We start from the raw sequence: 26,238 nt of genomic DNA, 5'->3' as shown, positions 1-26,238 counted from the left end.
ATGACTAGAACATTTTTGGGAGGAAATTCATAGTCTTTCGTTTTAAAGAAGAGCAGAAAGTATAGGAACTTCATTGCCATCTTAAAAAATTTAAAAGAAACAAAATAACCCCAAATAAGACAGGAAGAGATAATTAATGAAGAGAAAAGCAGAAAATGGACAATGGTGAACAGTAAATCTGCCTACACTAACACCAAGGGCATGACACACAGCTGCTGCTACAATTCTGTGCTGTTTCGGAGGTTCTCGTGAGATGCATGAGAAAATAAGACAGTCATGTGCCACATAAGGCCGTTTCGGTCAACAGCAGGCCGCATGTACGACGGTGCCCTGGAAGGCGACAGCACCGAATTCTCACGTTGCATTTTCTTTTCTTTTCTTCTTTCTTTCTTTTCTTTTTCTTTCTTTCTTTCTTTCTTTCTTTCTTTTTTTTTTTTTTTTTTTTTTTTTGAGACCTGTTTCCCAGAATGGAATGCAATGGCGTGATCTTGGCTCACTGCAACCTCCACTCCTGGGTTCAAGCCATTCTCATGCCTCAGCCTCCCAAGTAGCTGGGATTACAAGCGTGTGCCACCATGCCTGGCTAATTTTTGCATTTTTAGCAGAGATGGGGTTTCACCATGTTGGCCAAGCTGGTCTCAGACTCCTGACCTCAAATGATCCACCCACCTTGGCCTCCCAAAGTGTTGGGATCACCACACCTGGCCTCACGGTGCCTTTTCTATGCTTAGATGCACAGCCTCACCCTGGTGCTGCCGCTGCTGTGGTGTTCAGTGTGGTGTCTGCTGTGCAGGTTTGCAGCTCCTGAGCAATGGCTGTGCCACATGGCCTAGGCGTGTAGGAGGCTGCATCATCTAGACTTGTGAAGGGAGATTCCATGACAGTTCCACAGTCACGAACGTATTCCCGTCAACACAGGATGGTAATGAGAGTTATATCATAAAGGAAGACAGCCAGTTCTCTGTCTCCGTCTCTCCCACCTCTCTTGTTGAAGACACGATCCTATATCTGAGAAACTCAAGACAGTGCAGTAAAAACCTCCCAGAACGCATCGTGGAATGTGGTAGCATGGCTAAATACAATATCCATACCTCAGAATTAATAGTTTTTCCCCCACACTGTCAAGAACAAGCTAGAAGCAGGAACAGGAATGACGTTCCACTTACAACAATGAGGAAAACATACAATCGGTAAGAAAATATAACCTACTTAGAAATAAATTTAACAAGGAAATCTGTAGAACCTATCTCAGAAAAAAAATCATCGATTTAAATGGTGTGGTTTTGGAAAGACATGCCGATTCTTGGTGGGCAGGCTTAATATCATAATGATGTCAGCCGCATCGACATTAATGTGTAATTGTATGTAATCCGGATCGCACCTGCAGCTTAAGCTCCAACGCTTTTGTTCTTTGTGGGGCTTTGGATAAAATTAAGGTTCATATGGCAGAATCGATGTCAGAGAAGACGCAACCCAAGGGTCACAAAGAAGTGAAAATGCACCTTGCGGGGGCTCGGGACGGGCCTGCAGCGTCACAGAGACGGCTCCTGAGGCTGGCAAGCGTGGGGAGCTGCGCGCTCAGCCCCTACGGGAAAGGTGGGCGGCCGCAGCCATTTCGGAACGAGCACGCGCGGAGTGCACCGCGTCCCACTCCCGGGCGGCGGCCTGCTGGGCCCGGCTCCTCTGTGGCAAACGTGCCCACACACGCTCGCGCGCCGTCTGTCGCGGCAGCGGCCCTGGCGTGTGGCTGGAGACAAGCTGGTGTCTTGGGCGTGTGGCCATACGGCCACCGCACGTCCACGGCAGGGAAGCCCCTGCGGCCTGGAGAGGGAGCAGGGGCTGCTGTGGGCGCTGCCCCCTGAGAGCCACAGGCAGACAAGCGCGTCGCAGAGCCCATGTTTGGAAGGCGAAAAGGAAAAACAGTCATGTATGAATATACCCATGTTGTTATGATTATCTAAAGATAGAAGGAGGATTGGAGCGTTACACACCAGGTTCACACGGAACCCAAACCCTGAAAAACATAACAGGTGTTCCTTTCAAGCTCTCATGGAATGCTTACAAGGGCCAAGTGTCAGTCTGCACCACGAGATACCCACTCACACCCACTCAGACGGCTATTATCAAAAACCGGGAAATCACAAGTGCTGGCAACAACGTGAAGAAACTGGAGTCCTGTGCGTTGTTGTTGGGAATGAGAAACAGCGCAGCTGCTGTGGAAACAGTCTGGCAGTTCCTCAAAAAATTAAACATAGAATTGCCATATGATCCAGCGATTCCATTTCTGGTTATAGACCCACAAGAACTGAGAGCAGAGACTCTCACAGATACCTCCACACCCCTGTTCATAGCAGCATTAACCACAATAACCAAGAGGGATAAACAACCGAGGGTATCCATCAGCAGATGAACAGACAAGCACAATGTGGTGTAGACAGAATGGAATATGACGCAGCCTTAAAAAGGGATTAAGTTCTAATGCAAACTGCAACATGGATGGACCTTGAGGATACTGTGCCAAGTGAAATAAGCCAGACACAAAAGGACAAATACTGTAAGATTCCACTTACATGAGATCCCTAGAGTAGCCAAATTCATTGAGACAGGAAGTAAAGTGGTGGGTGCCAGGGGCTGGGGGAAGGAGAGTGGGAAGTGAGTGTTTAATGTAGACAGAGTTTCAGTTGGAAATGATGAAAAGTTCTGGAAATAGAGTGTTAGCTGCACAACATTGTGATGTATTTAATGCCACTGAACTGTGCACTTAAAATAATTTAAATGGTAAGTTTTATGCTATATATTTTACCACAAAAAAAAGACAAACATATACCTGACTTCAAACTATAATACAAGACTAGAGTAACCAAAACAGGATGGTACTGGTACAAAAACAGACACATAGATCAATGAAACAGAATAGAGAACTCAGAAATAAGACTGCCCACCTACAATCATCTGATTTTCAACAAAACTGACAAAAACAATGAGGAAAGGATTCCCTATTTAATAAATGGTGCTGGGAGAACTGGTTAGCCATATGAAGAAAATGGAAACTGGACCCCTTCCTTCCACCTTATGCAAAAATTAACTCAAGGTGGATTAAAGACTTAAATGTAAAACCCAAAAGTATAAGAACCATAGAAGAAAATCTAGGCAATACCATTCAGGATATAGGCATGGGCAAGAATTTCATGATGAAAACATCAAAAGCAATTGTAATGAAGCAAAAATTGACAAGTGGGAGCTAATTAAAGAGCTGCACGGCAAAAGAAACTTATCATCAGAGTGAGCAGACAACCTACGGAATGGGAGAAACATGTTTCAATCTTTCCATCTGATAAAGGTCTAATATCCAGAATCTACAAGGAACCCAAACAAAAGACATTTATGTGGCCAACAAACCTGTGAAAAAAAAGCTCAGCATCACTGATCACTAGAGAAATGCAAATCAAAACTACAATAAGATACCATCTCACACCAGTCAGTATAGTGATTATTAAAAAGTCAAGAAACAGCAGATGCTGGGAAGGTTGCAGAGAAATAGAAATACCTTTACACTGTTAATGGGAGTGTAAATTAGTTCAACCACCGTGGAAGACTGTGGCAACTCCTCAGAGACCTAGAACCAGAAATACCATTTGACTCAGCAATCCCATTTCTGGGTATATACCCAAAGGAATATAAATCATTCTATTATAAAGATACATACACGTGTATGTTCATTGCAGCACTATTCACAATAGCAAAGATATGGAATCAACCCAAATGTCCATTGATGATAGACTGGATAAAGAAAATGTGGTACATATATGCCATGGAATACTATGCAGCCATAAAAAAGAATGAGGTCAGCCGGGTGCGGTGGCTCAAGCCTGTAATCCCAGCACTTTGGGAGGCCGAGACGGGTGGATCACGAGGTCAGGAGATCGAGACCATTCTGGCTAACACGGTGAAACCGCATCTCTACTAAAAAATACAAAAAGCTAGCTGGGCAAGGTGGTGGGCGCCTGTAGTCCCAGCTACTCGGGAGGCTGAGGCAGGAGAATGGCGTGAACCCGGGAGGCAGAGCTTGCAGTGAGCTGAGATCCAACCACTGCACTCCAGCCTGGGCGACAGAGCGAGACTCCATCTCAAAAAAAAAAAAAAAAAAAAAAAGAATGAGGTCATGTCCTTTGCAGGGATAGGAATAGGGCTGGAAGCCATTAACCTCAGCAAACTAACACAGGGACAGAAAACCAAACACCGCAAGTTCTCACTCATAAGTGGGAGTGAACATTGAGAACACATGGACACACGGAGGGGAACAACACACACTGAGGCCTGTGGAGCAGGGGAAGAGAGAGCATCAAGAAAAATAGCTAATGCATGCTGGGCTTAATACCTAGGTGACAGGCTGGCAGGTGCAGCAAACCATTGTGATACACGTTTACTACCTATGTTACAAACCTGCACATCCTGCACATGTATCCCGGAACTTAATTTTTTTTTTTTTTTTGAGATGGAGTTTCACTCTTTGTTGCCCAGGCTGGAGTACAGCAGCGCAATCTTGGCTCACTGAAACCTCTGCCTCCTGGGTTCAAGAGATTCTCCTGCCTCAGCCTCCCAAGTAGCTGAGATTACAGGCAGGTGCCACCATACCTGGCCAATTTTTTTTTTTCTTTTAGTAGAGACAGGGTTTTCACCATGTTGGTTAGGCTGGTCTCAAACTCCTGACCTCAGGTGATCTGCCCTCCTCGGCCTCCCAAAGTGCTGAAATCATAGGCGTGAGCCACCTTGCTCGACCTTAAAAAATGTTTTAAAACAGAGACGCATAAAGTTTAAATGATTTATAATGCCACCTGTCAAAAAAATGTTAGACCACCTCTGTTGACATTTGTCTTTCTTGATGTATTAATGTCAATATGTTTTCCAGAGCAGAAATAAAGCTCCATGCTTTGGCTCAGAGTCATGGCATAGGTGCAGCATAACCAGGAATAAAAAATCCTCGTCCGGGTGCGGGGGTCACACCTGTCATCCCACCACTTTGGGAGGGTGAGGTGGCCGGATTGCTTGAGCCCAGGACTCAAGACCAGCCTAGGTAACATGGCAAAACCCTATCTCTACAAAAAAAATTATGAAAAATTAGCCAGGCATGGTGGCGTGCACCTGTTGTCTCAGCTACCTGGGAGGCTGAGGTGGGAGAATCTCTTGAGTCTGGGAGGTGGAGGTTGCAGTGAGCCAATACCCTGGCTCAAAAATAAATAAATAAATAAAATTAAAAAAAATCCTCCTCCTGGTCCCTTGTAAATGTAACATCTCTCTAACAACAAATGAGTTGGAAAATATGAAAACCACAGTTACCACATCTCCAGGAACTGGATGTATTGAGGCGTCGATCTAGCGGCATCTGAGGGTTGACCCATGCTGTCAATTCCCTGAAACACTCATGTTCCTGGCAAGCCCAGGCACACACAGCAAAACATACCTCACTGCAACCGCCAGAGAAAAAGCAACCAAATAAACCAAGGCAGGTAGAGGAAAGGAATTTGCAAAGCTAACGGCAAGATTAATCCATCAAGAAAGAAATGTGAAAAGAATCAGCAGTTCAGGAGGTGGCTCTTGAACCTCCCATGAAAACAGGCATCGGGCAGCTGCTCAGAGTGAAAAGACAGAAAGAAGCCCGGGACACACAAAATTAGGAGAAACGACTGGGAACTAGCCACACTCAAACGGGAAATAAGATGGTCAAATAATAGTTTACACACGCTTTCCTAATACACTTAAAAACTTGAATGAAATGGATTGTCTTTAAAACCCGTTGTAAAAATCTGAGAACGATGTCTAAGAATTCACAGATGGATTCTTTCAAACATTCAAGAAACAGATAATTCCAATGATATTTAGAATGTTCTTGGAACGGAGAAAAAGAAGGAAATCCTCTGGGTTATTTTTGTGAAATTAACATAAGAGCAATGCCAAAAATTGGTGGAGAGATAGCGATAGGGATAGAGGGAGCGCGGGTGCGCGGGCGGCAGGCCGGGCTCCAGCGAGAATGTCAGTGCTGAGCGCTGGGCCAGAGCGGGAGAGTCTGGCGTTCCTTACTGAATTCCACGGGAAACACAATGAGTACTCAGTGGGGCTCCTTTTAGCAAAGTGAGGATGGTTCAATATTCACACACAATTATGCTCCTCACACTCTGAGCCGTATCTCGCGGGTGCTATTCTCACGGCTGGTGGTGGCTCTCGGCAACCCACGTCCTCGCCCACGGACAGTGGAACGGGGGTGACTCCCTAAGGCCCCTTCAGCCCTGGGTAGGGCAGGAGTGCACGGGGTAGGGCCTGGCCAACGCTTCTCATTCTCCCCCAGGGAGGGGCCCTGTGGCTGCTGAGCCTCTCCCCTGCCTCCCGCCCTCACTCAGCCTCGAACACGGACACATGGCCTGAGGGGGTGGGGGGACCTCAGGCCATGGGGTCCACATGTGTGACCACTTCATGACCGTCACAAGGGTAGGTGTCCTCCGTAACTCTCAGAACCCAACTTTTAAACAGCTTTATGGAGGCGTAATTGACATACCCTAAGTCTGTGTTGACGCACGTATACGTGTGTGAAGCCATCACCACAATCAAGACAGTGGACACGTCCAGCCCTCAGGTTTTGTGGTGGCCCGTGTGGCCCCTCCCACCCACCACTCCAGCCACTGACCAGCTCCTGTCACTATGGATTATGGGCTTTCTCTAGAACTTTATATAAAGGAATGCACACAAGATGTGGTATCTGCAGCAGAGGGGGACTGGCCCCGTTTACTGAGTTCACTGCTTTCCAGGATGCCCCATCACACCAGCAGTTCACCCCTTTCCATGCTGAGCAGGACCCCACAGCGTGGATGCCCATGGCTCCTTCACCCGCCCACCTGTGCGTGAACCGTGGGTTGTTCCTGCACACGTCCATGTTGATCTGTGCTTTCATTTCTCTTAGGTCAACGTCTAGGAGCAGAATTGCTCAGTTGTGTATTAAATTTCTATTTTGCTTTTTAAGAAACAGCCAAGCTGTTTTCCAGTGTGGTTGTGCCATTTTAAGCTCCCACGGGAGTGTGTGAGGGCGTGGGTGGCTCTGTTGACTCCAGCCGCCCTAGTGGGTGTGGCGGCACCTCGCTGTGGTGTGTCCCTGTGACCAGCGCTGCCAAACATCTTCACATATCCTTAATAGTCACTCCTTTAATTCCCGTATCTTCTTTGGGGGAATATCTGTTCAAATCTTTTGCACATTTTCTTTCTTTCTTTTTTTTTTTTTTTGAGATGGAGTTTCACTCTTGTCGCCCAGGCTGGAGTGCAGTGGCGTGGTCTTGGCTCACCCCAACCTCCACCCCCTGGGTTCAAGCAATTCTCCTGCCCCAGCCTCCCAAGTAGCTGGGATTACAGGTCCCCGCCACCACACCTGGCTACTTTTTGTATTCTTAGTAGAGACAGGTTTTCACCATGTTGGCCAGGCTGGTCTCGAACTCCTGAACTCAGGTGATCTGTCTGCCTCAACCTCCCAAAGTACTGGGATTATAGGCATGAGCCACCGGGCCCAGACTCTAATTTCCTTTCTTTTTTTTTTTTTTTTTGAGGCGGAGTCTCGCTCTGTCGCCCGGACTGGAGTGCAGTGGCCAGATCTCAGCTCACTGCAAGCTCCGCCTCCCGGGTTTCCGCCATTCTCCTGCCTCAGCCTCCCGAGTAGCTGGGACTACAGGCGCCCGCCACTTCGCCCGGCTAGTTTTTTGTATTTTTTAGTAGAGACAGGGTTTCACCGTGTTAGTCAGGATGGTCTCGATCTCCTGACCTCGTGATCCACCCGTCTCGGCCTCCCAAAGTGCTGGGATTACAGGCTGGAGCCACCGCGCCCGGCCTGTTTCCTTTTTTTAAAGTAAGAAGTGGGACCTTGCTCTATCACCCAGGCTGGAATGCAGTGGTGAGATCATGGCTCACTGCAGCCTTGAACTCCTCAGCTTAAGTGATCCTCCTACCTCTGCCTCCCAAGTATTTCAGACCACGAAGGCACACTACCATGCTCAGCTAATTTCTAAATTTTTTATAGCGATGGGATCTCACTACATTGCCTGGGTTGTCCAGGCTGGCCTCAAACTCCTGGGCTCAAGTGATCGTCCCACTTTGGCCTCCAATCAGCTAGTGCTACAGGTGCATACCACTACACCCAGCTACTTTTTTTAAATTTTTCATACAGATAGGATCTTGCTATGTTGTCCAAGCTGGCCTGGGACTCCTGGCCTCAGGCAATCCTTCCTCCTCAGCCCCCCAAAGTGTTGGGATTACAGACATGAGCCACTGCACCCGGCCTCTAATTTCCACTTCGATTTCTTCCTTAGCTCGTGGGCTATTTAGAAGTGTGTTGTGCCGGGCGCGGTGGCTCAAGCCTGTAATCCCAGCACTTTGGGAGGCCGAGGCAGGTGGATCACGAGGTCAGGAGATCGAGACCCTCCTGGCTAACACGGTGAAACCCCGTCTCTACTAAAAATACAAAAAACTAGCCGGGCGCGGTGGCGGGCGCCTGTATTCCCAGCTACTCGGGAGGCTGAGGCAGGAGAATGGCGTGAACCCGGGAGGCGGAGCTTGCAGTGAGCTGAGATCCGGCCACTGCACTCCAGCCTGGGCGACACAGCGAGACTCCGTCTCAAAAAAAAAAAAAAAAAAAAAAAAAAAAAGAAGTGTGTTGTTTAGTTTCCAACTATTTGGAGGATTTTCCAGATACCTTTCTTTCTTTATTTCTCATTGCATTTCATCATAGCTGGAGAATATATTTTGCATGACTTGAACCCTTTCACGTGTGCTGAGACTTGTTTTGGGGCCTGGATATGGTCTGTCTTGGCAAATGCTCCCTGTGTGCTTGAAAAGAAGAAGACCTACTCTGCTGTCATTGCTCAGAGCGTCTGCGGACATCACGCAGGACAGCCTGGCTGCCCGTGTTGCTCAAGTCCTGTCTATCCTTCCGGCTTCTCTGTCCTTTGGGTACCAGTTTTTGAGTTGAATATCTCCAGCTAAAACTGTGGATTTGTGTATTTCTCCTCTGATCTCCTTCTGTCTTTGCTGACATAGGTTGGAGCTCAGCTGTTGGGTGCAGAAGCAGTTGAGACCATGATGTCCTCTTGATTAACTGATCTCTTCATCACCAGGAAATGACTTCCTTCATCCCTGGCAATATTTCTTGCACTGAAATCTCCTTGGTCTTATATTAATATAGACACTCAAGTTTTCTTCTTATTTTCCCTATCTTTTCACTTTTACCTGACTAGAGTTTTTATATATTTATTTATTTGAGACATAGTCTTGCTCTGTCACCCAGGCTGGAGTACAGTGGCACGATCTCGGCTCACTGCAACCTCTGCCTCCCAGGTTCAAGTGATTCTCCTGCCTCATCCTCCCAAGTAGCTGGGACTACAGGCACCCACCACCACGCCTGGCTAGTTTTTTGTATTTTTACTAGAGATGGGTGTATCACTGTGTTGGCCAGGATGGTCTCGATCTCCTGACCTCAGGTGATCCATTTGCCTCAGCCTCCCAAAGTGCTGGGATTACAGGCGTGAGTCACCGTGCCCAGCAGAGTCTTTTTATATTTAAAGTGGGTTTCTTGTATGTAGCACAGAACTGGGTCTTGATTTTTTATCCAATCTGACAATTCTGCCTTTTAATGAGAGTGTTCCCAACACAGAGAGAAGAAAAAGTCATAAATCACAGGGCGTCCATCACAGTACTAAGAAGGCTTGAGTGTGGGGAAATTACCTTCAGACAGAATACTGCTCGAATCCCACCTAGTAAAACTCCAAAACAAGAGAGGAAAGGACCAAACTGTTTCTAAGTAACTTGACTACATCCAGAATAAAATTCAAGAACATACTTAGGGGCCAGGGACCTGTAATCCCAGCATGTTCCTAACGCTGGGTGTCCTAACGCTGGGTGTCCTAACGCTGGGTGTCCTAACGCTGGGTATCCTAACGCTAGGCATCCTAATGCTGAGTGTCCTAATGCTGGGCGTCTTAATGCTGGGTGTCCTAAGGCTTACGCCAGGTGTCCTACTCCTGGGTGTCCTAACACTGGGCATCCTAACACTGGGTGTCCTAATGCTGGGCATCCTAAGGCTAACACCTGGTGTCCTAACGCTGCCTACTCTAATGCTGGCTGTCCTAACGCTGGTTATCCTAATGTCCTAATGCTGGCCGTCCTAATGCCAGGCACCCTTACAAATGATAGTGTACTGAGTTTTGCTTAAACATGATGGATTGAACATATATGCTTATTGACACGCCTTTCCACAACCCCACTAAGATGGGAGTAAAGAAAATGAATAGGTTGGGGCAGTGGCTCACACCTGTAATCTCAGCACTTTGGGAGGCCGAGGTGGGCGGCTCATGAGGTCAAGAGATTGAGACCATCCTGGCCAACATGGTGAAACCCGTCTCTACTAAAAATACAAAAATTAGCTGGGTGTGGTGGCGGACGCCTGTAGTCCCAGCTACTCAGGAGGCTGAGGCAGGAGAATCGCTTGAACCTGGGAGTTGGAGGTTGCAGTGAGCCGAGATTGTGCCACTGCACTCCAGCCTGGGTGGCTGAGCGAGACTCTGTCTCAAAAAAAAAAAAAAAGAAAAAGAAAAAAGAAAAAAAACAAAAAGAGAGAAACTGAATAGTTTAATTTCACAAGAATAACACAACAAGAGAAGAGAGCCTGGGTAAATGCAGTATCAGATTGGGGACGATGGAAAGCAGGTGCACGGTATCAGACTGGGGACGATGGAAAGCAGGTGCACGGTATCAGACTGGGGACGATGGAAAGCAGGTGCACGGTATCAGACTGGGGACGATGGAAAGCAGGTGCACGGTGTCAGATTGGGGACGATGGAAAGCAGGTGCACGGTGTCAGATTGGGGACGATGGAAAGCAGGTGCACGGTGTCAGATTGGGGACGATGGAAAGCAGGTGCACGGTGTCAGATTGGTGAAGATGGAAAGCAGGTGCACGGTGTCAGATTGGGGACGATGGAAAGCTGGTGCACGATATCAGATTGGTGAAGATGGAAAGCAGGTGCACGGTGTCAGATTGGGGATGATGGAAAGCAGGTGCACAGTGTCAGATTGGGGACGATGGAAAGCAGGTGCACGGTGTCAGATTGGGGACGATGGAAAGCAGGTGCACGGTGTCAGATTGGGGACGATGGAAAGCAGGTGCACGGTGTCAGATTGGGAACGATGGAAAGCAGGAGCACGGTGTCAGATTGGGGACGATGGAAAGCAGGTGCTCGGATGGGCTCTGCAGAGGGAGATGCTGCTGAGAAGCTGACCAGCCGGGTGGAACCCCAGGAAGACTCTGGGACTGGAGGCCCTGCTGTCAGGGGAGTGGCGCAGACACAAGGGATGGTGAAAGATCTGTATAAAGGGCAATGGGCCCACCACCCACGTGGCAATGAGATATCAAAAAATCATTTCCTTGGAGAAACTGAACCAGAGACCCCCAGGCTCAGACCAATCCTCAGGCACCAATCCTAAAGGGCAGCAGTGATTCCTTGAAAACAGAGAGTTCAGGGAATGTCTGCACCCTACAGAGCCCTCACTCAAGCCCAGCCCACTGCCCTGCTCACAGGTCCATCGTCCAGCCACACAGAATCCATTTCTGAGGAGATGGAGCCACACTCCCCAAAATACCTAAAGGGCCTGACCTGTGCAGATTCCTGAGCATAAAAGCCAGCTCACCATGTTCACCCCACAGGTAAGCCCAGAATTCCCACACACGCACAGAAGACTTCCACAGCTTTTCCTGACTCACTGAAACATAAATGTTTATCCAGGGAAAGTCTCCGATACAAAGAAAGCTGCAAGCTAAATGGACAGAAAAGGAGCTTGTAACAAAGCAACACAGCAAAGTCCACTGCCTGGGCATCAGAGGCAGAGCCACACCTGGGAGACCCAAACCAGTGGCCAGACCTGTGGACTTAGAGGCCTCTCTCCTGTCCAGCAGGTAGAACCCCTGCTTTTCCCACCACTTGCTCTGAAAGGACCGTACAGGTGTCTGCCTGCAAATATAAGGGACCCATACTCCACTTCCTCTTATAATCATGCTAGCTGTCCCCACTCTGATTTTTTTTTTTTTTTTTAAGATAGAATCTCGGCCGGGCGCGGTGGCTCAAGCCTGTAATCCCAGCACTTTGGGAGGCCGAGACGGGCGGATCACGAGGTCAGAAGATCGAGACCATCCCGGATAACACGGTGAAACCCCGTCTCTACTAAAAAAAAAAACTAGCCGGGCGAGGTGGCGGGCGCCTGTAGTCCCAGCTACTCGGGAGGCTGAGGCAGGAGAATGGCGTAGACCCGGGAGGCGGAGCTTGCAGTGAGCTGAGATCCGGCCACTGCACTCCAGCCTGGGCGGCAGAGCGAGACTCCGTCTCAAAAAAAAAAAAAAAAAAAAAAAAAAAAAATAGAATCTCACTCTGTTGCCAGGCTGGAGGGCAGTGGTGCAATCTCAGCTCACTGCAACCTCCACCTCCCAGGTTCAAGCAATTCTCCTGCCTCACCCTCTTGAGCAGCTTGGACTACAGGTGCCTGCCACCACACCCAGCTAATTTTTGTACTTTAAGTGGAGATGGGGTTTCACCATGTTGGCCAGGCTGGTCTTGAACTCCTGACCTCAGGTGATTCACCTGCCTCGGCCTCCCACAGTGTTGGGATTACAAGCGTGAGCCACCGCGCCTGGCCCTTTGCCTGACTCTTCATCCCTGCCTCATGTGACCTGGAGATGGAGGATGGCCCCCGCAACTCACGGCATCCTCTCTGCCAAGATCTGTAGCAAAAATCTCTGAACTTGTTTCCTATTGCAGTGGTGGATTGAATCTGTGCCTTAAATCTGAAGAACCAGGGGCTCCCCCAGGCCAGGTTTTCCCCAGGAGTCCAGGAGAAACACAAGGTTGGGGTCTCTGTGCCAGAGTGATGGCCAGGCAGGCATAGCCTATACCTGGGGCAGACACAAGCCACAGGGCATCTGCCAGTATGAACAAGTGTGCTCTGTGAGGGGCCCCCAGCCATGGGTTGGGTAACTACGGTTCAAGCCATCTACCAGGCGAAAGAAATATTCTGTGAAAGGCACCGGGTCTAGCCCCATTCATTTCCCATTAGGGCAGGGCTGCCAGCTCCCACACACTGGAACCCCAGTTTATCTGGGGGCTCCCAAAACAGAACTCAGAGACAGCACAGAGAACAGAGGAAAACTTGTAAAGAGAACAAAAAATTAGAAAACAGAAAAGAGCTCTTAGAAATTAAAATACAAATGCAGAAATTAAAAATTCGGTTGAAGAATTAGAAGATAAAAACAAAGGGTCAGGTGCGGTGGCTCACGCCTGTCATCCCAGCATTTTGGGAGCCTGAGGTGGGTGGATCATCTGAGGTCAGGAGTTCAAGACCAGCCTGGCCAACACGGTAAAACCCCGTCTCTACTAAAAATACAAAAATCAGCCGGGCGTGGTGGTGGGTGCCTGTAGTCCCAGCTACTCGGGAGGCTGAGGCAGGAGAATCACTTGAACCTGGGAGGCGGAGCTTGCAGTGAGCTGAGATCCGGCCACTGCACTCCAGCCTGGGCAACAGAGTGAGACTCCGTCTCAAAAAAAAACAAACTACAGAACAAACAAAAGGCTTTATAGGAGGTGTAATTGCAGTGCACTGCAGGGCTCATCGCTGATCAGTATTTACATACAGCCACGGAGGGGCATGGGAGCATTACGGGAGGTTAACACGTGGCGTCTGAGATGAACCCGTGTGGCACTTACTCAGAAACACAGGACACACCTCTGAGTGGGGCAGCTTGAGAGTCGGTCACTGTAAGTTCCCCAGTATCTTGTTCAGTCTCAACTGCAATTGTGACAGGTTTCACAGGCCGTAAATCTCAGCGGCACTTGGAGAAGCCCCTTGAGAGGCTGCCGATCCAAGTGTTTGCCACTGCCCAGGCTCTTGTTACAACAGGTGGGGAAGTTGCAAACTTTACACACTACTTCCATAACTTGGACTTACGTCTCTACTTATTCCAGATCCCATCACCAAAAAGGTGATTTTCTGTCTAAATGTCTACAAAATAAACAAAGACTTCCCTGAGATATCCACCCATTCAAAGATCCTTGAGAATATAAATAAATGCCTGTGAAGGGAAATTATATTTGTTACATGTTTATTGTTGCGCTATTTAAGTTATATTCATCTTGGAGGCTGGTTCTTCTCACCAACCTGAGACGTCAGCTCACTGACTGCACTCACAAGTCCTAATAAATCAATAGCACTAGCAACTTTGCAGTGTCTCAAATTCAGAAGTGGATCTGAAGGCATTCTCCATGAAAATATTCTTTTTTTTTTTTTTTTGAGACGGAGTCTCGCTCTGTCGCCCAGGCTGGAGTGCAGTGGCCGGATCTCAGCTTACCGCAAGCTCCGCCTCCCGGGTTCACGCCATTCTCCTGTCTCAGCCTCCCGAGGAGCTGGGACTACAGGTGCCCGCCACCTCGCCTGGCTAGTTTTTCATATTTTTTAGTAGAGACGGGGTTTCACCGTGTTAGCCAGGATGGTTTCGATCTCCTGACCTTGTGATCCGCCCGTCTCAGGCCTCCCCAAGTGCTGGGATTACAGGCTTGAGCCACCGCGCCCGGCCCTTTTTTTTTTTTTTTTTTTAAAGATGGAGTCTCGCTCTGTCACCCAGGCTGCAGTGCAGTGGTGCAGTCTCCGCTCACTGCAACCTCTGCCTCCCGGTTTCAAGCAATTCTCCTGCCTCAACCTGTCACGTAGCTGGGATTACAGGTGCCTGCCACCAGGCCCAGCTAACTTTTGTATTTTTAGTAGAGATGGTGTTTCACCGTGTTGGCCAGGCTGGTCTTGAACTCCTGTCCTCGTGACCCACCTGCCTCGGCCTCCCAAAGTGCTGGGATTACAGGCGTGAGTCACTGCGTCCGGCCAAAAATATTCTTAAATGAAGTGATGAGTGATTTCAAAACAAGGCAGTATCTCAATTTTCCCAATGATTTTTTCATATCACTTCTTTATACTTTTCTGTATTATTTGAATTCTCTTCCTAGCCTGGGAAACATGGTGGGACCCTGTCTTAAAAAAAAAAAAAAAAAAATTAGCCAAGTGTGGCGGTGCACACGTATAGTCCCAGTTATTCAGGAGGCTAAGGTAGAAGGCTCACTTGAGCCCAGGAAGTTGAGGCTGCAGTGAGCTGTGATCGCTCCACTGCACTCCAGCCCGGACGACAGAGCAAGACCCCATCTCAAAAATTGCAAAGACCAAAAGATGGGAGAGGAGTAGGATGAGTATAAAGTGCACAGAACTGCTGAAAGTGTGCTGGCAAGGACTGGAAATACACTGCGTCATCTTCCACTCTGACAATTAGACCTTACATCATGTTTCAAAGAGCACGCACATTCTAAAGCACTGCAGAGGTTTTAAAGAGAAAACGTGGTCCCTACGTTAAGTTAAAATAAATGAAACAGCAAGAAAGCATTTAAAAAGGCAACAATGAAGATGACAGAGGTTAGATCACATACGTCGGTCAAAACAGTGCACATTAAACAGATGCATTAAGGCTCCAATTAGACAAAAAATGAAATCCAACTCCATGTATTTCTGAATGGCAACCCACATAAAGCGACAGAAATGTTAAAGGCTCAGCAGGGGCATACTGGATGAACATAAAAAAAACAAAAAAAAAAACAGGCCGGGCATGGTGGCTCACGCCTATAATCCCAGCACCTTGAGAGGCCAAGGCAGGTGGATTGCCTGAGTTCAGGAATTCGAGACCAGTCTGAGCAACACCATGAAACCCTGTCTCTACCAAAATACAAAAAAAAAAAAAAAAAAAAAAAAAAAATTAGCCAGGCATGGTGGTGGGCATCTGTAGTCCCAGCTACTCAGGAGGCTGAGGCAGGAGAATCACTTGAACCCAGGAGGTGGAGGTTACATGACCTGAGCTGAGATGGTGCCACTGCACTCCAGCCTGGGCAACAGAGCGAGACTCTGTCTCAAAAAAGAAAAAAGAAAAAAGAAAAAAAGAAAAAAAATCAGTCCAAGGAGACTCCTAGGCAAAAATTAAAACAAGACCCAGCATAATCAGGATAATTTAATATTAATTAAGAGAAAAATGTTAAGTAAGGATGAAGCGTCAGGAATCCCCACATACTCATCACTGCGTGGGAAGAAGATCTGCAGCGACAGCCTCATTCCCTCCCGCCCCCTTGGCCATGAGGATCCCCCTCCAGGCCCTGGAGCTCCCTTCCCCTCCACTTCCGTCTGGAGATGCTGCCGGCCAGGACCCTCCCCGGGTGCCCGTTGGAGGATGCATGGATTCCACCAGCCATGAGGGGCGGTCCTGGGCACCCGGGTGCCTGTTGGAGGATGCACTGTTCCCACCAGCCGTGAGGGGAGGTCCTGTGGGCACCTGGGCACCCACCAGCCGTGACGGGAGGTCCTGGGCACCCTGGACATGGTAACTCAGTATTTTCCCCATCCGGTGTCAAGGAATAAACCAGCATCTGAGAAGCCAAGTCCCACACGGGACACTGGAGGCGCCGCCGCCCTCGGGGCTGGCTCACCGTCCACCTGTCATCCCTGAGTGCATTGGGCAAAGTCAGAAGAATGACCACAGTGAATTTGGTATAAAAGAAAGTTGGCTTTTGGCTCCTGTTCTTGCATTGCAGACAAGCCCACACCACTCCTGAGAGCTGGGTGCCTGGCCTGGTGCTCGAGAGGCCCCAGTGCAGCTGAGCACAAGTCCAAGCCAAGCCCGGCGCGCCCCAGCCCTCAGGGAGGGGAGGCACCGAGGCGCTGGAGAGGTGTTGTAGTGTTGGGTCGTGCCCGCCTGACCTGCTCACCTGCTGACACCCAGGGGCCCTGGGCCTGACTGGCCGCCACTGCCTTGCCTTGTCAAGCTGACTGTGGACCAGCCCCAGCCCTGCCACGGGCCTTAACTGCCACCATCTCAGAGAGGCTGATGCAGTGGCCTCACAGGTCCCAGGGCCCCATGTCCGACGCATGTCCTGATTTCCTGCAATGCTCCCTCTGTTTCGCACCCACGCTGACGTGCCACAAACACCTCTTCTCTCCTCAGCAACTCTGGTGGCTTTGCAGGTCTTCATTAGCTCTCCTGGGATCAAACACTGGCCTGCGCTGGGGCCGGGGTCCTGCAACCATGGCTGCGGGTACTGCTGTCCTTACCTGCGGAGCCGAGTGCCAGGCTCTCTGAGAGAGCACCTGGTCCTGGCTTTCAGGAGGGGACACGTGGAGACAGAGGCGAGGTGGACGTGCCACTGAGTGACCCAAGCAGAGCCAAGATCAGTGGCAGATGGCGCAGCTGCCGGTTTCCAGGACAGTTGTAATCCTCGTCCCTCATTCGGCCTCTTCCGGTCACTCACATGGTGCGGGTTTCCTGGCCTCAACAGTGCGGACGGGGGGCCCCGGCCTCGGGCTGCCCTGGGTACCTGTTTTGCTGAGGTGGATCAGGGCCAAGGACGATGACTGCGGGTGTTGTGAGTCCTGAGGAGGGGCCCGATAAGGGTCTTCACGTGCCTGTCCAGCCTGCACGCAAGGGTCGGGCATTCCCACCAGGGCAAGGCTGCCAGGTTCCCTCAGAAACATCAGGGCAGGTGCAGGCCAAGGCGCAACCAGCCGTGCCAACAGGCCCCGTTCCTGCAGAACTGAGAGGTGCCGGCCTGGCCGCCAGCCCCATCACACCAGCTGCTCCAGGGCGTGACCCCACAGCCTTCACCCTCCTGGCCTCAGTCTGCACAAGGCACCCTTGGCCCCGAGGGAAAGCCCAGGCTTGGAGCCAACCCCTCCTGCCTTGAGAACAAAGGGGACCTGGTGGGCAAAATGGGGGATCTCTCCCCACCCTGCTGGGCTGGCCATGCTGCGAAAAGCAAGCCAGAGGCCTCAGTCCCTGCAGAGACAGAGAGTCAATGTTCACCCTGATCCGTAGAGGGAAGCACAGCCTGGAGACCCAATGTCCCTGAGGCCCCCAGCTGCTGGATGGGGACCACGCTGGGGAACAGCAGCACAGGCAGGTTGGGGGGCTGGGGAGACTCTGGGCCAGAAAGGGGTTCCTCTGTCCCTCGGGCAGGATGAGGGTCCGCTGGGCAGTCCCCAGCCAGCAGCAGGGACCCTGTACTCCGGATCTTTGCCTACCTACAGCAGGAGCCCCACTGTCCCAAGGACAGTGCTGGACTGGATAGTGGAGCTGGAGGGTGGGGCCTCGCCTCATCCTGGGGGACTGCCTAGGGGAGGGGCCACCGGGCACTCTGTCCCCCTCGTCTGATCTCCGTGTGGACCAGGAGACCCAGGTTCTCTGAAGTTTGGCAGCATTAGATTTGCCTGGACACAATGTTCATTCTGAAGCTTTCATCAGTTCCTTGTTCTGTCAGACATCCCAGCATTAAACGCTCTGTGCTCCCTGCACGAGTCCCGCAGCGTCTGATGGCAGCAAAGCATGACTGAAGTAGTCCTGTCAGGAGCTGTTGAGACAAACGCTCTAACCCCAACAGGAACGTCTTGCCAACCAATGAGGCAAAAACATAAATAACGTTGTCAGTTGGAGTGCATAATATCCATTTTATTCCCAAGTTGGGGCTGAAGTATTTATAATTGAGTTGTAGCTTAATCAACCAAGAGTGTCCTCTCCGGATGAAAGGACTGCCCTTTATGGTTTCGGGAGGAAAGGCAGTTTCTCTGAAGTGTCCTTCCAGCCTCCCAGAAATCTGGGGTAAGAGGCATCTCCGCTGAACCCAGCAACATGAATGAGTGCTCTCCTGACCACTCGGCGTTTGTGAAGTCTGTTCTGAACGAGGGTTGGTATTTTACTGTCAAGTGTTTGCAAACTGCCTTTCAAGCACGTGCCTTGTTCCAAGGTGTGAGGCTGGGAAGGACACGCTGCTGGGGGATCGCTGTCTAGGGCTTCTGCACCTAGAAACCAAGTCTCCCCAAGCTGGCTGTGAATCAGGTACTGTGGGAGGCCTGCCCAACACCCGGCCCTTGTTTGGAGGAGGATGGGCCCACCTTGGCCCCCACCTTCCTCTTCTAGCTGTGGCAAGTAAGTGGAAACCCTCGTGAGAGTCCACAAAGACCACCACTAAACAGATGAAGGGGTTGCCCCTTAGCTCCTCTCTTTCCTTCCCTGACTATGGATGCAATGCTGGAGCAGCAGCAGCCACTTTGAGACTATGAGGAGCAGCTCAGCATGAAAGATCCACTGAGGATGAAGGTGGCACCTGATGGCACCAGGTCCCCAGTGGCATTGCTGAGCAGCTGGGCCACCTCCTGACCCATCATCACCCCAATTCAAGCTCCTCTCACTCTGATTGTTACTTGTAGCCAAAAGCATCTTCCCCACATGGAATTCAAGAGCTTCTCCTCTGGATCTGCTGCTGTCCCTGCAGCTCAGCCCAGCCTGCAGCTCCACCGTCCTCCCAGGTCCAGCTCAGCCCAGCCTGCAACTCCACCGTACTCCCAGGTCCAGCTCAGCCCAGCCTGCAGCTCCACCGTCCTCCCAGGTCCAGCTCAGCCCAGCCTGCAGCTCCACCACCATCTCAGACCCAGATCAGCCCAGCCTGAAGCTCCACTGTCCTCCCAGGTCCAGCTCAGCCCAGCCTGCAGCTCCACCACCATCTCAGACCCAGATCAGCCCAGCCTGCAGCTCCACCGTCCTCCCAGGTCCAGCTCAGCCCAGCCTGCAGCTCCACCATCCTCCCAGGTCCAGCTTAGCCCAGCCTGCAGCTCCACCATCCTCCCAGGTCCAGCTCAGCCCAGCCTGCAGCTCCACCATCCTCCCAGGTCCAGAGAGCCTGGTCAGTGGCCCAATGGGGCAGGAACTGGCAGAATCCCCCATTGCCTCAACCATCGGCAGCCTGTGGGGTCCCCAATAAACAGAGAAGGCTAAGCTCTAAACTGGGCAAGAAAAGAGAGGCAGGAGAGCCAGAGGGACCTCTGTCTGGGACAGGATGGACACCCAGTCTTGCCCATGGTGTAAGCCTCAGGGGTGGACACTGGGAATCAGGGCAGGACTACCCAGATCCCAGCTGCCTCCATGGCCCTGCCTGAGGTCCCAGATAGTGAGTGCTGAGCCCCACTTTGGTGCCAGGAAGGAGGAAGGAGGTGCCCCCTCCATCCCCGTGGAGGGCTGGGGGAGATGCTGGTGTCGGCTGCAGTGTGGCTGAGGCATCCATGGCCTGGACTCCTGGCTCTGGTGGTCTCTGTTCACAGAGGAGATTCTTTCCCAACTGCACCCCTCACCAGTCTCACGTGAACCCCCAAGGTGGACACCCCTCGCCAGCCTTGCGTGAACCCCCAAGGTGGACAGTGGTGGCCCCCACAAGCCCTTGGGTTGTTCCTGCCAAGAACTCACAGCCCATCCCTACAGGGGCACAGAGGGGTTCTCCGACCATGGATGGTCCTCGAGGCTCTCCCACAGGGCAGAGCCCTGCACTTCCTGCTTGGGCCGTCCACGAGACGCTTCTCGTCCACCCCGGCCTGGGTGACCACAATCCTCCTCCTCACGCCAAACCCAGGACCGTGCCTCTGCGGTGCATTCTCCCCAGACGTTCACCTCCTTCCCTCCCCATGTAGGACTGGACACAGAACCCAACACCGCACCACTCTCTGGGGACAAGGACAGCTTCTCCACCAAGCCCAGGCCAGGCTGCGCCCCTCGGGTTGGGCCTGGACGGGTGAGGGGCACTCACTGCAGAACACTGCCCACCGTGACTGAACCACCGGAGTCACTGGACCTGCCCACTAGACCTGCCTACTAGACCTCCCCACACGTGGCAGAGCCGAGCATGGGTGCGTCCTGCCTTGGGCTCCGTTGCTGGGGCTGTCAGAGGCTCTCCTGAGTGTGTCCCGCTGCCTCCCATGCCCCCGCCCCACTCTGCACCCCAGCCTCTCCACATATGCATCCTGCAAGCCCTCTCCCACCTGAAGCCCCTGCCCACCTGCCCCGCACACTCCTGAGGACCTGAGCGTGTTTAAACAGAGTGTGTGTCACATCAAGGCGGAAGGATGGGAGAGTGGGTGACTGTCGCTTCTGCCAAATTTAGCCCTGTAAGGGTCTGTAGTGATCACAGCACCCACACTTGCCACGTTCCTCCACGCTGTCCACAGAGCTCCCAGGCTGTGTTTCTCCCAGGCCGACTTTCTGGCCTGAGGAAACTAGTTTCTTTTTACTCGCTTGAGGACCCTGGATCCAGACCCACATGTTGTGGCGGGAGGCCCGGCCCCAGTTCAAAGTCACTTTTGCTGCAAAGGAGCCTCCTGCTCCCCCGTGAGCGGTCACCCCAGCAGCCACCGTGCTTCCTTCCCTCAGTGGCCCCAACAGGGGCCCCTCCTTGAGGCCCAGGGTTGGGTCAGATGAGCAGGCCCTGGGCCACTCACTCCTCGGCAAGACTCACACCTGCAGCCCAGCCTGCCGTGGACAGCCCCCGAGTGGCCATGATTTAACTAGGCCACCTCTCAGTGAGGCCCATGCCCCTGCCCAGAGCCCCCAGCAGGTCCTCACCTCTTCCTCCTCTCTGCTGCGCCCTCTGATGGGCGTGCACGTGTGCGTCTGCCGTGCTGCCTGTGCTCCTGGCCCTGACTCCTCTTAGCAGTTCATTTCTCATGCATCTCTCTCCCCACTGTCTCTCCCTCTCCCCACTGTCTCTCCCTCTCTCTGTCTCTCCCTCTGTCGCTGTCTCTCCCACTCACCACTCTCTCTCCCTGTCTCTGTCTCTCCCTCTCACCACTCTCTCTCCCTCTGTCTCTGATTCTCCGTCTCTCCCCATCTCTGTCTCTCCCTGTCTCTGACTCCATCTCTATCTCTCTAACTCTGTCTCTGTCTTTCTGTCTCTCCCTCTGCCTCCACCTCTCCCTCTGCCTCTCTCTGCCCTCTCCCTTTGTCTCTCTCTCTCTGTGTCCCTCTGTCTCTCCCTCTGCTCCCATCTCTCCTGTCTCTGTTTCTCCCTGTCTCTGTCTCTCTGTCTCCCTCTGTCTCTGTCTCTCCCTCTTTCTCTGTCTCCTCCTCTGCTCTGTCTCCCCCTCTGCCTCTGTCTCTGACGTGCCTTCTGTTTTCACCTGTCTGTCCCTGTGCATGCTGAATAACACATTTGTGTCTTTTTCTCTGTCTCTGTTTCTGGGCTGTCATTTTCTTTCTCCAGCTCCCCACTCCCCGACCCTGTTTCTGGGTTCGCCTCTCTCTGAGCGGCTTCCTGGGTGCCTCCTGCTCCCTCACCTGCCAGCTTCTTTGTGTCCGGGGTTTGGTCTGTTTCTCAATACTTCTCTTGGGGTCTCTGCCAAGCTCTGTCGTGCTGTCTGGAGGTCCCCCCATTTTCCATCTCTGTCTCACTGTCTCACTCACACACATCCCAAGACAGCAACGATGAGGCTCGCTGGGTAAGGGACAGAGGCGCAGAGGCAGAAAACAAGGTCTCGCCTGGAAGCCCCCCGCCAGCTCCCACCCTCAGCAGTACTGGCTCCGAGCCTCACATGCTCTGCAAAGCCAATGTGGGGTGCTCTGGGGAGCACTCAGCGTGGAGCCCCCTGGGGTCCACTGGCTGCCCCCTCTCAGCTCCACCACGCTGAGCGATGCCTGCCCCGTTGCTGCTGCAGGAGAAACTTTGGGCTGCCATGAAACAAAAAGGGAATTCAGGCTGGTAATTACCCAGCTAATTTCAGTCATGTAGACAGCCAAATAAGATATTTCAGTTTTCTTACAAGCCCACCTCAGGGCCTGAATTAGCCACCTAATTAATTATCTGTAACAGTCTGGGACTCCCGGGGTGGAACGTGCGTCCCTCCCAGCGCAGATGCAGGCTTGTCCCTGAATCACGGCCCGGTGACGCAATCATTATAATTAGACTCAACCTGCAGCTTACCCTTGACCACGAAATCTCCAGGATGTGGCCCCAGGCCAGGCTCAACATCTTTTCATTTAATTTGTGCTGAGTGGAAGCACAGTCACCCACCAGGAGACAGCCAGGCAGGCAGCTCCTGTACTGGGGGAAGCGGCACCTGCCCTCTGTCCACCCTTGTCCCTGGCCCCTCGAACCCGGCTAGCTCCCCCACTGCAGAAATGCTCCCAGGCAGCCTGACTCACACCAAGGTGTGAACGGCATCAGGTCAGGATACTCCCATGTGGAGGCCACCTAAGTAAGACGTCTCTAGTGGTAGAATCGGGCACCGGCCACAGGTTCCCCTCACAGGAGTTCTGGGCACTGGTGCTGCACCAAGGAGCTGGGGGAACATAAGATGGATGGCTCTGAGCAAAACTGAGACTCGCCAGGACAGCCCTGACGCCTAAGTTGACCCCAACAGCTCTGCTGGGACACGTCTGTACCAGCATGGCCCAGGCCCTGCCCACCTCCTGGACTAGGGATTTAGCCGCTGCCCTTGGCATGGTCTCTGGCCACAATGACAGCCTTGGCCCAAGTGGGGACGAGGTTCCTTTCAAATAGCAGACAGCAGGTTGGAAGGGGGCCTGCCCCCACCCCAGTACACACAAAAAAGGCCGCACGTCCCGCCTGGGAGGCGGTCGAGACACACAAGTTGTTCTGGGCCTTTTCCTTTGCTCCTGTAACCAGCAAGCCCTGGCTCCCTGAGGACGGCACTGCCTCACCCAAGTGAAACCCACAGTGTCCTCACCAAATGCACAAGCCAGCTCTGTCCCCACGCCTGTCCCTGAGGCTGCCGCCTGCATCCTGCTCTCCCACCGCTGGGCCCTCCTCACCCAGAAGGAAGCCCCCTTGGGGGCTGCCCAGCCTGGCCACTTAGAATTGGCCCTGCAACGGCTACGCCAGGTGTCCACCCTCCCCTAGGACCTGCATCAGCGTGGTCCATGGGCTCTGCCCCGACCACAGCAGTGGGGCAGAGTGAGCTTACAGGGCAGCCCCTATCCCGCCAGGGTCACCAGTTCTGGCTCAGGGACACGAAAAGCGCTGGGCTGGGGGCGCTGCTGGGCACGGTCCTTGCTCCTCTGCCCCAGGCTCCTGCGGAAGGCCGCGTGGGTGGCTGTGTGGCTGCAGGGGCACTGCTGTGGTGGGCCACTTGAGGAGCAGCTGGTGTGGTGGTCTCTCCATGTCTGCCTGTCCCAGCGGCCCGTCCCCTCAGCCCCTCCCCACCCTCTCTCCGCTTCCTACCTCCCAGGGCCTGCTTCATCACGAACTCCATGGCGATTGCTCTGATTCCACAGCGGCTCCTCCAAGGGTCAGAACTCACATGCGAGTGTGGCCAGGAGTGAGTGTTCTTCCTGGGGGAGAGTGAAGTGGTCACGGGTCACCCTGAGCAGGCCCCTGCCTGGCCTTCCCCAGAGACCATCATCATTCGTTACCCCCTAATACCTTGTGGGCTGGACCCTCCCCCACCAGGAGCGGCTGCTTGGGAAGTCCGTTCGTGAGGGGTTTCTGTCCCCACACCCAAACCAGGACCCCAGAGGACCTGAAAGTGGTCTCCCCAGCTCCTGGGGTGTCTGAAGCCTCTGCAGGGAGGGTTGCTGACAGCTTAGGGGGTAACGCTCAGAGGCGCCTGGCGCCAGGCTGCGGAAGCAGGGGCGGGGCCCAGGGGGCGTTTGAAGGTGACTACTCTGCTCTGCAGCTCCCTGTCTGGAGCAGCGCCTCCTTGGTGGTCCGGAGCCCAGGGCGGTGGAGAAGGGTTGGGGGTGGGTCTTTGAGCGGGTGCCCTTCAAGGCGGGCTCTTGTGGCTTCTGACCAGGGAGGCTTAGGTCACCCTATCCCTGATGGCACTGCAGTCAGTGTGCCCCCCACATGACCCACGTAGAAGAGATCGGGGTTGGGGAGAAACTTCAGGGGGCTTAGCCTTCGGGGAACATATGGGAACTGGGACCCTCGCGGAATGTGCATGGGGTGGGGTGGGGCGCTCTGGTCCCCTCTTGGGAAGCTGCTTTCTGAAATCACAGCAGCCGCAGTGCGCCCCGCGTTTGTGGGGTCTCTCCTATCAGGGAAACCCAGGTCCCTGGAGAGACACTGTTAGACGGTTCACCCCCCCCCCCCCGCCCTCCGCAGAGGAAGGAGACTCGCGCGGGGACTGGGAGGGCGGCGGGTGGGGAGCGCCCCTCGGAGCCTTTGCCGCAGCGCCGATTCTCCTCCAAACTTCTCCCCTGGCTCCCGCGGCGCGGGGAAGAAGGGCACGGCCGGGCCCCGCACACTCGCAGGGCTCCAGCCCCGCCGCACCCGCACCCTTCGGCTTTGCGGGCGGGCGAGCGGCCCTCAGGCGGGAGCGCGCCAGGAGAGGAAAGAAAGAGGGCGAGGGAGGAGAGGGGGAGCCTCGGAGACAGGAAGAAGCGAGGAGGAGGCCGGGCACGGGCCGGGACCGCGGGGGCCGCTTCAGCACCGCGGCAGTGGACAGCGCCCGCCCCGGACCCCACGCGCGCGGAGCCTGGAAGAAAAGCGGGGGCCGCGGGGAGAAGCCAGGGTCGGGGGGAGAAACGGGGACGGGGGGAAGAGGCCGGGGCGTGGGGGAGAAGCCGGGGCCGTGGAGCAGAGACCCGGGGAGCAGAGGCCGGGGGGAGACGCGGGGCGAAGCCGGGGCCGCGGGGAGAAGCGGGGGCCGGGGAGGAGAAGCCGGGGCCTGGGGGAGAAACGGGGGCCGAGGAGGAGAAGCCGGGGCCGGAGGGAGAAGCGGCGGCCGGAGAGGAGAAACCGGGGCCGGGGCCGGGGGAGAAGAGGGAAGAAGCCGGGGCCCGGGAAGAGAAACCGGGGCCGGGGGAAAAAGCGGGGAGAAGCCGGGGCTGGGGGGAGACCCGGGGAGCGGAGACCGGGCGGGCGCTGCGCTCGGGGCGCGGTTACCTTCCCGGGGCGCGGGCGGTCAGCGGCGGGGCGCGCTCGGGCCGGCTGGGTCCATGTGGCGCCCGGTGAGCTGCGGCGGCGGCTGAAGGGCACAGCGAGGAGGGCGCGTCACTCGGAGGCGCTCCCCGCCCCCCGCCCGCGTCCGAGCGTGACGAGCAGGGGGACGGGAGCGCCGAGGGGCGGGGCCGCGGGCGCCGGGCGGGGGCGGGGGCGGGGGCGGGGGCGGGGCGGGAGCGGGGGCGGATCCGAGTGAAGCGCCCCCGTCTCCTTCCAACCCCGCCAGGGTGCGACCTTCCCCGGCCTGGGTCTGCGACCCCTGCCCGCCCTTCATCTGGGCGCCCCCGGCCCTGCCCCCCCCGCCCCGAGCCCGACCGTGCGGGCGACCATGCGGGCCTGCTCCCTACAGGGTCCGCACAGGGCGGGTGGGTGCG

At 53.6% G+C, this 26,238-nt stretch overlaps 1 protein-coding gene across 1 annotated transcript in view; it reads right to left on the bottom strand.

The window, feature by feature from the left end:
• The window catches only part of CPLX1 (complexin 1), a 44,912-nt gene extending 18,986 nt beyond the window's left edge, over positions 1–25,926 (bottom strand). The window contains exons 1-2 of the mRNA XM_030913370.1: positions 25,808–25,926; positions 24,143–24,252 (exon numbers count right to left, since the gene is read on the bottom strand). Of these exons, the coding sequence (XP_030769230.1) occupies positions 24,143–24,173 (31 nt within the window). The 5' untranslated portion in view covers positions 24,174–24,252; positions 25,808–25,926. The remainder of the gene's footprint in view (positions 1–24,142; positions 24,253–25,807) is intronic.
• Positions 25,927–26,238: the final 312 nt, after the last annotated feature.

This window comes from Rhinopithecus roxellana, chromosome 2 (genome assembly GCF_007565055.1).
Source record: "Rhinopithecus roxellana isolate Shanxi Qingling chromosome 2, ASM756505v1, whole genome shotgun sequence".
Classification (NCBI taxonomy): domain Eukaryota; kingdom Metazoa; phylum Chordata; class Mammalia; order Primates; family Cercopithecidae; genus Rhinopithecus; species Rhinopithecus roxellana.
This window is presented reverse-complemented; position numbering and strand designations above follow the sequence as displayed.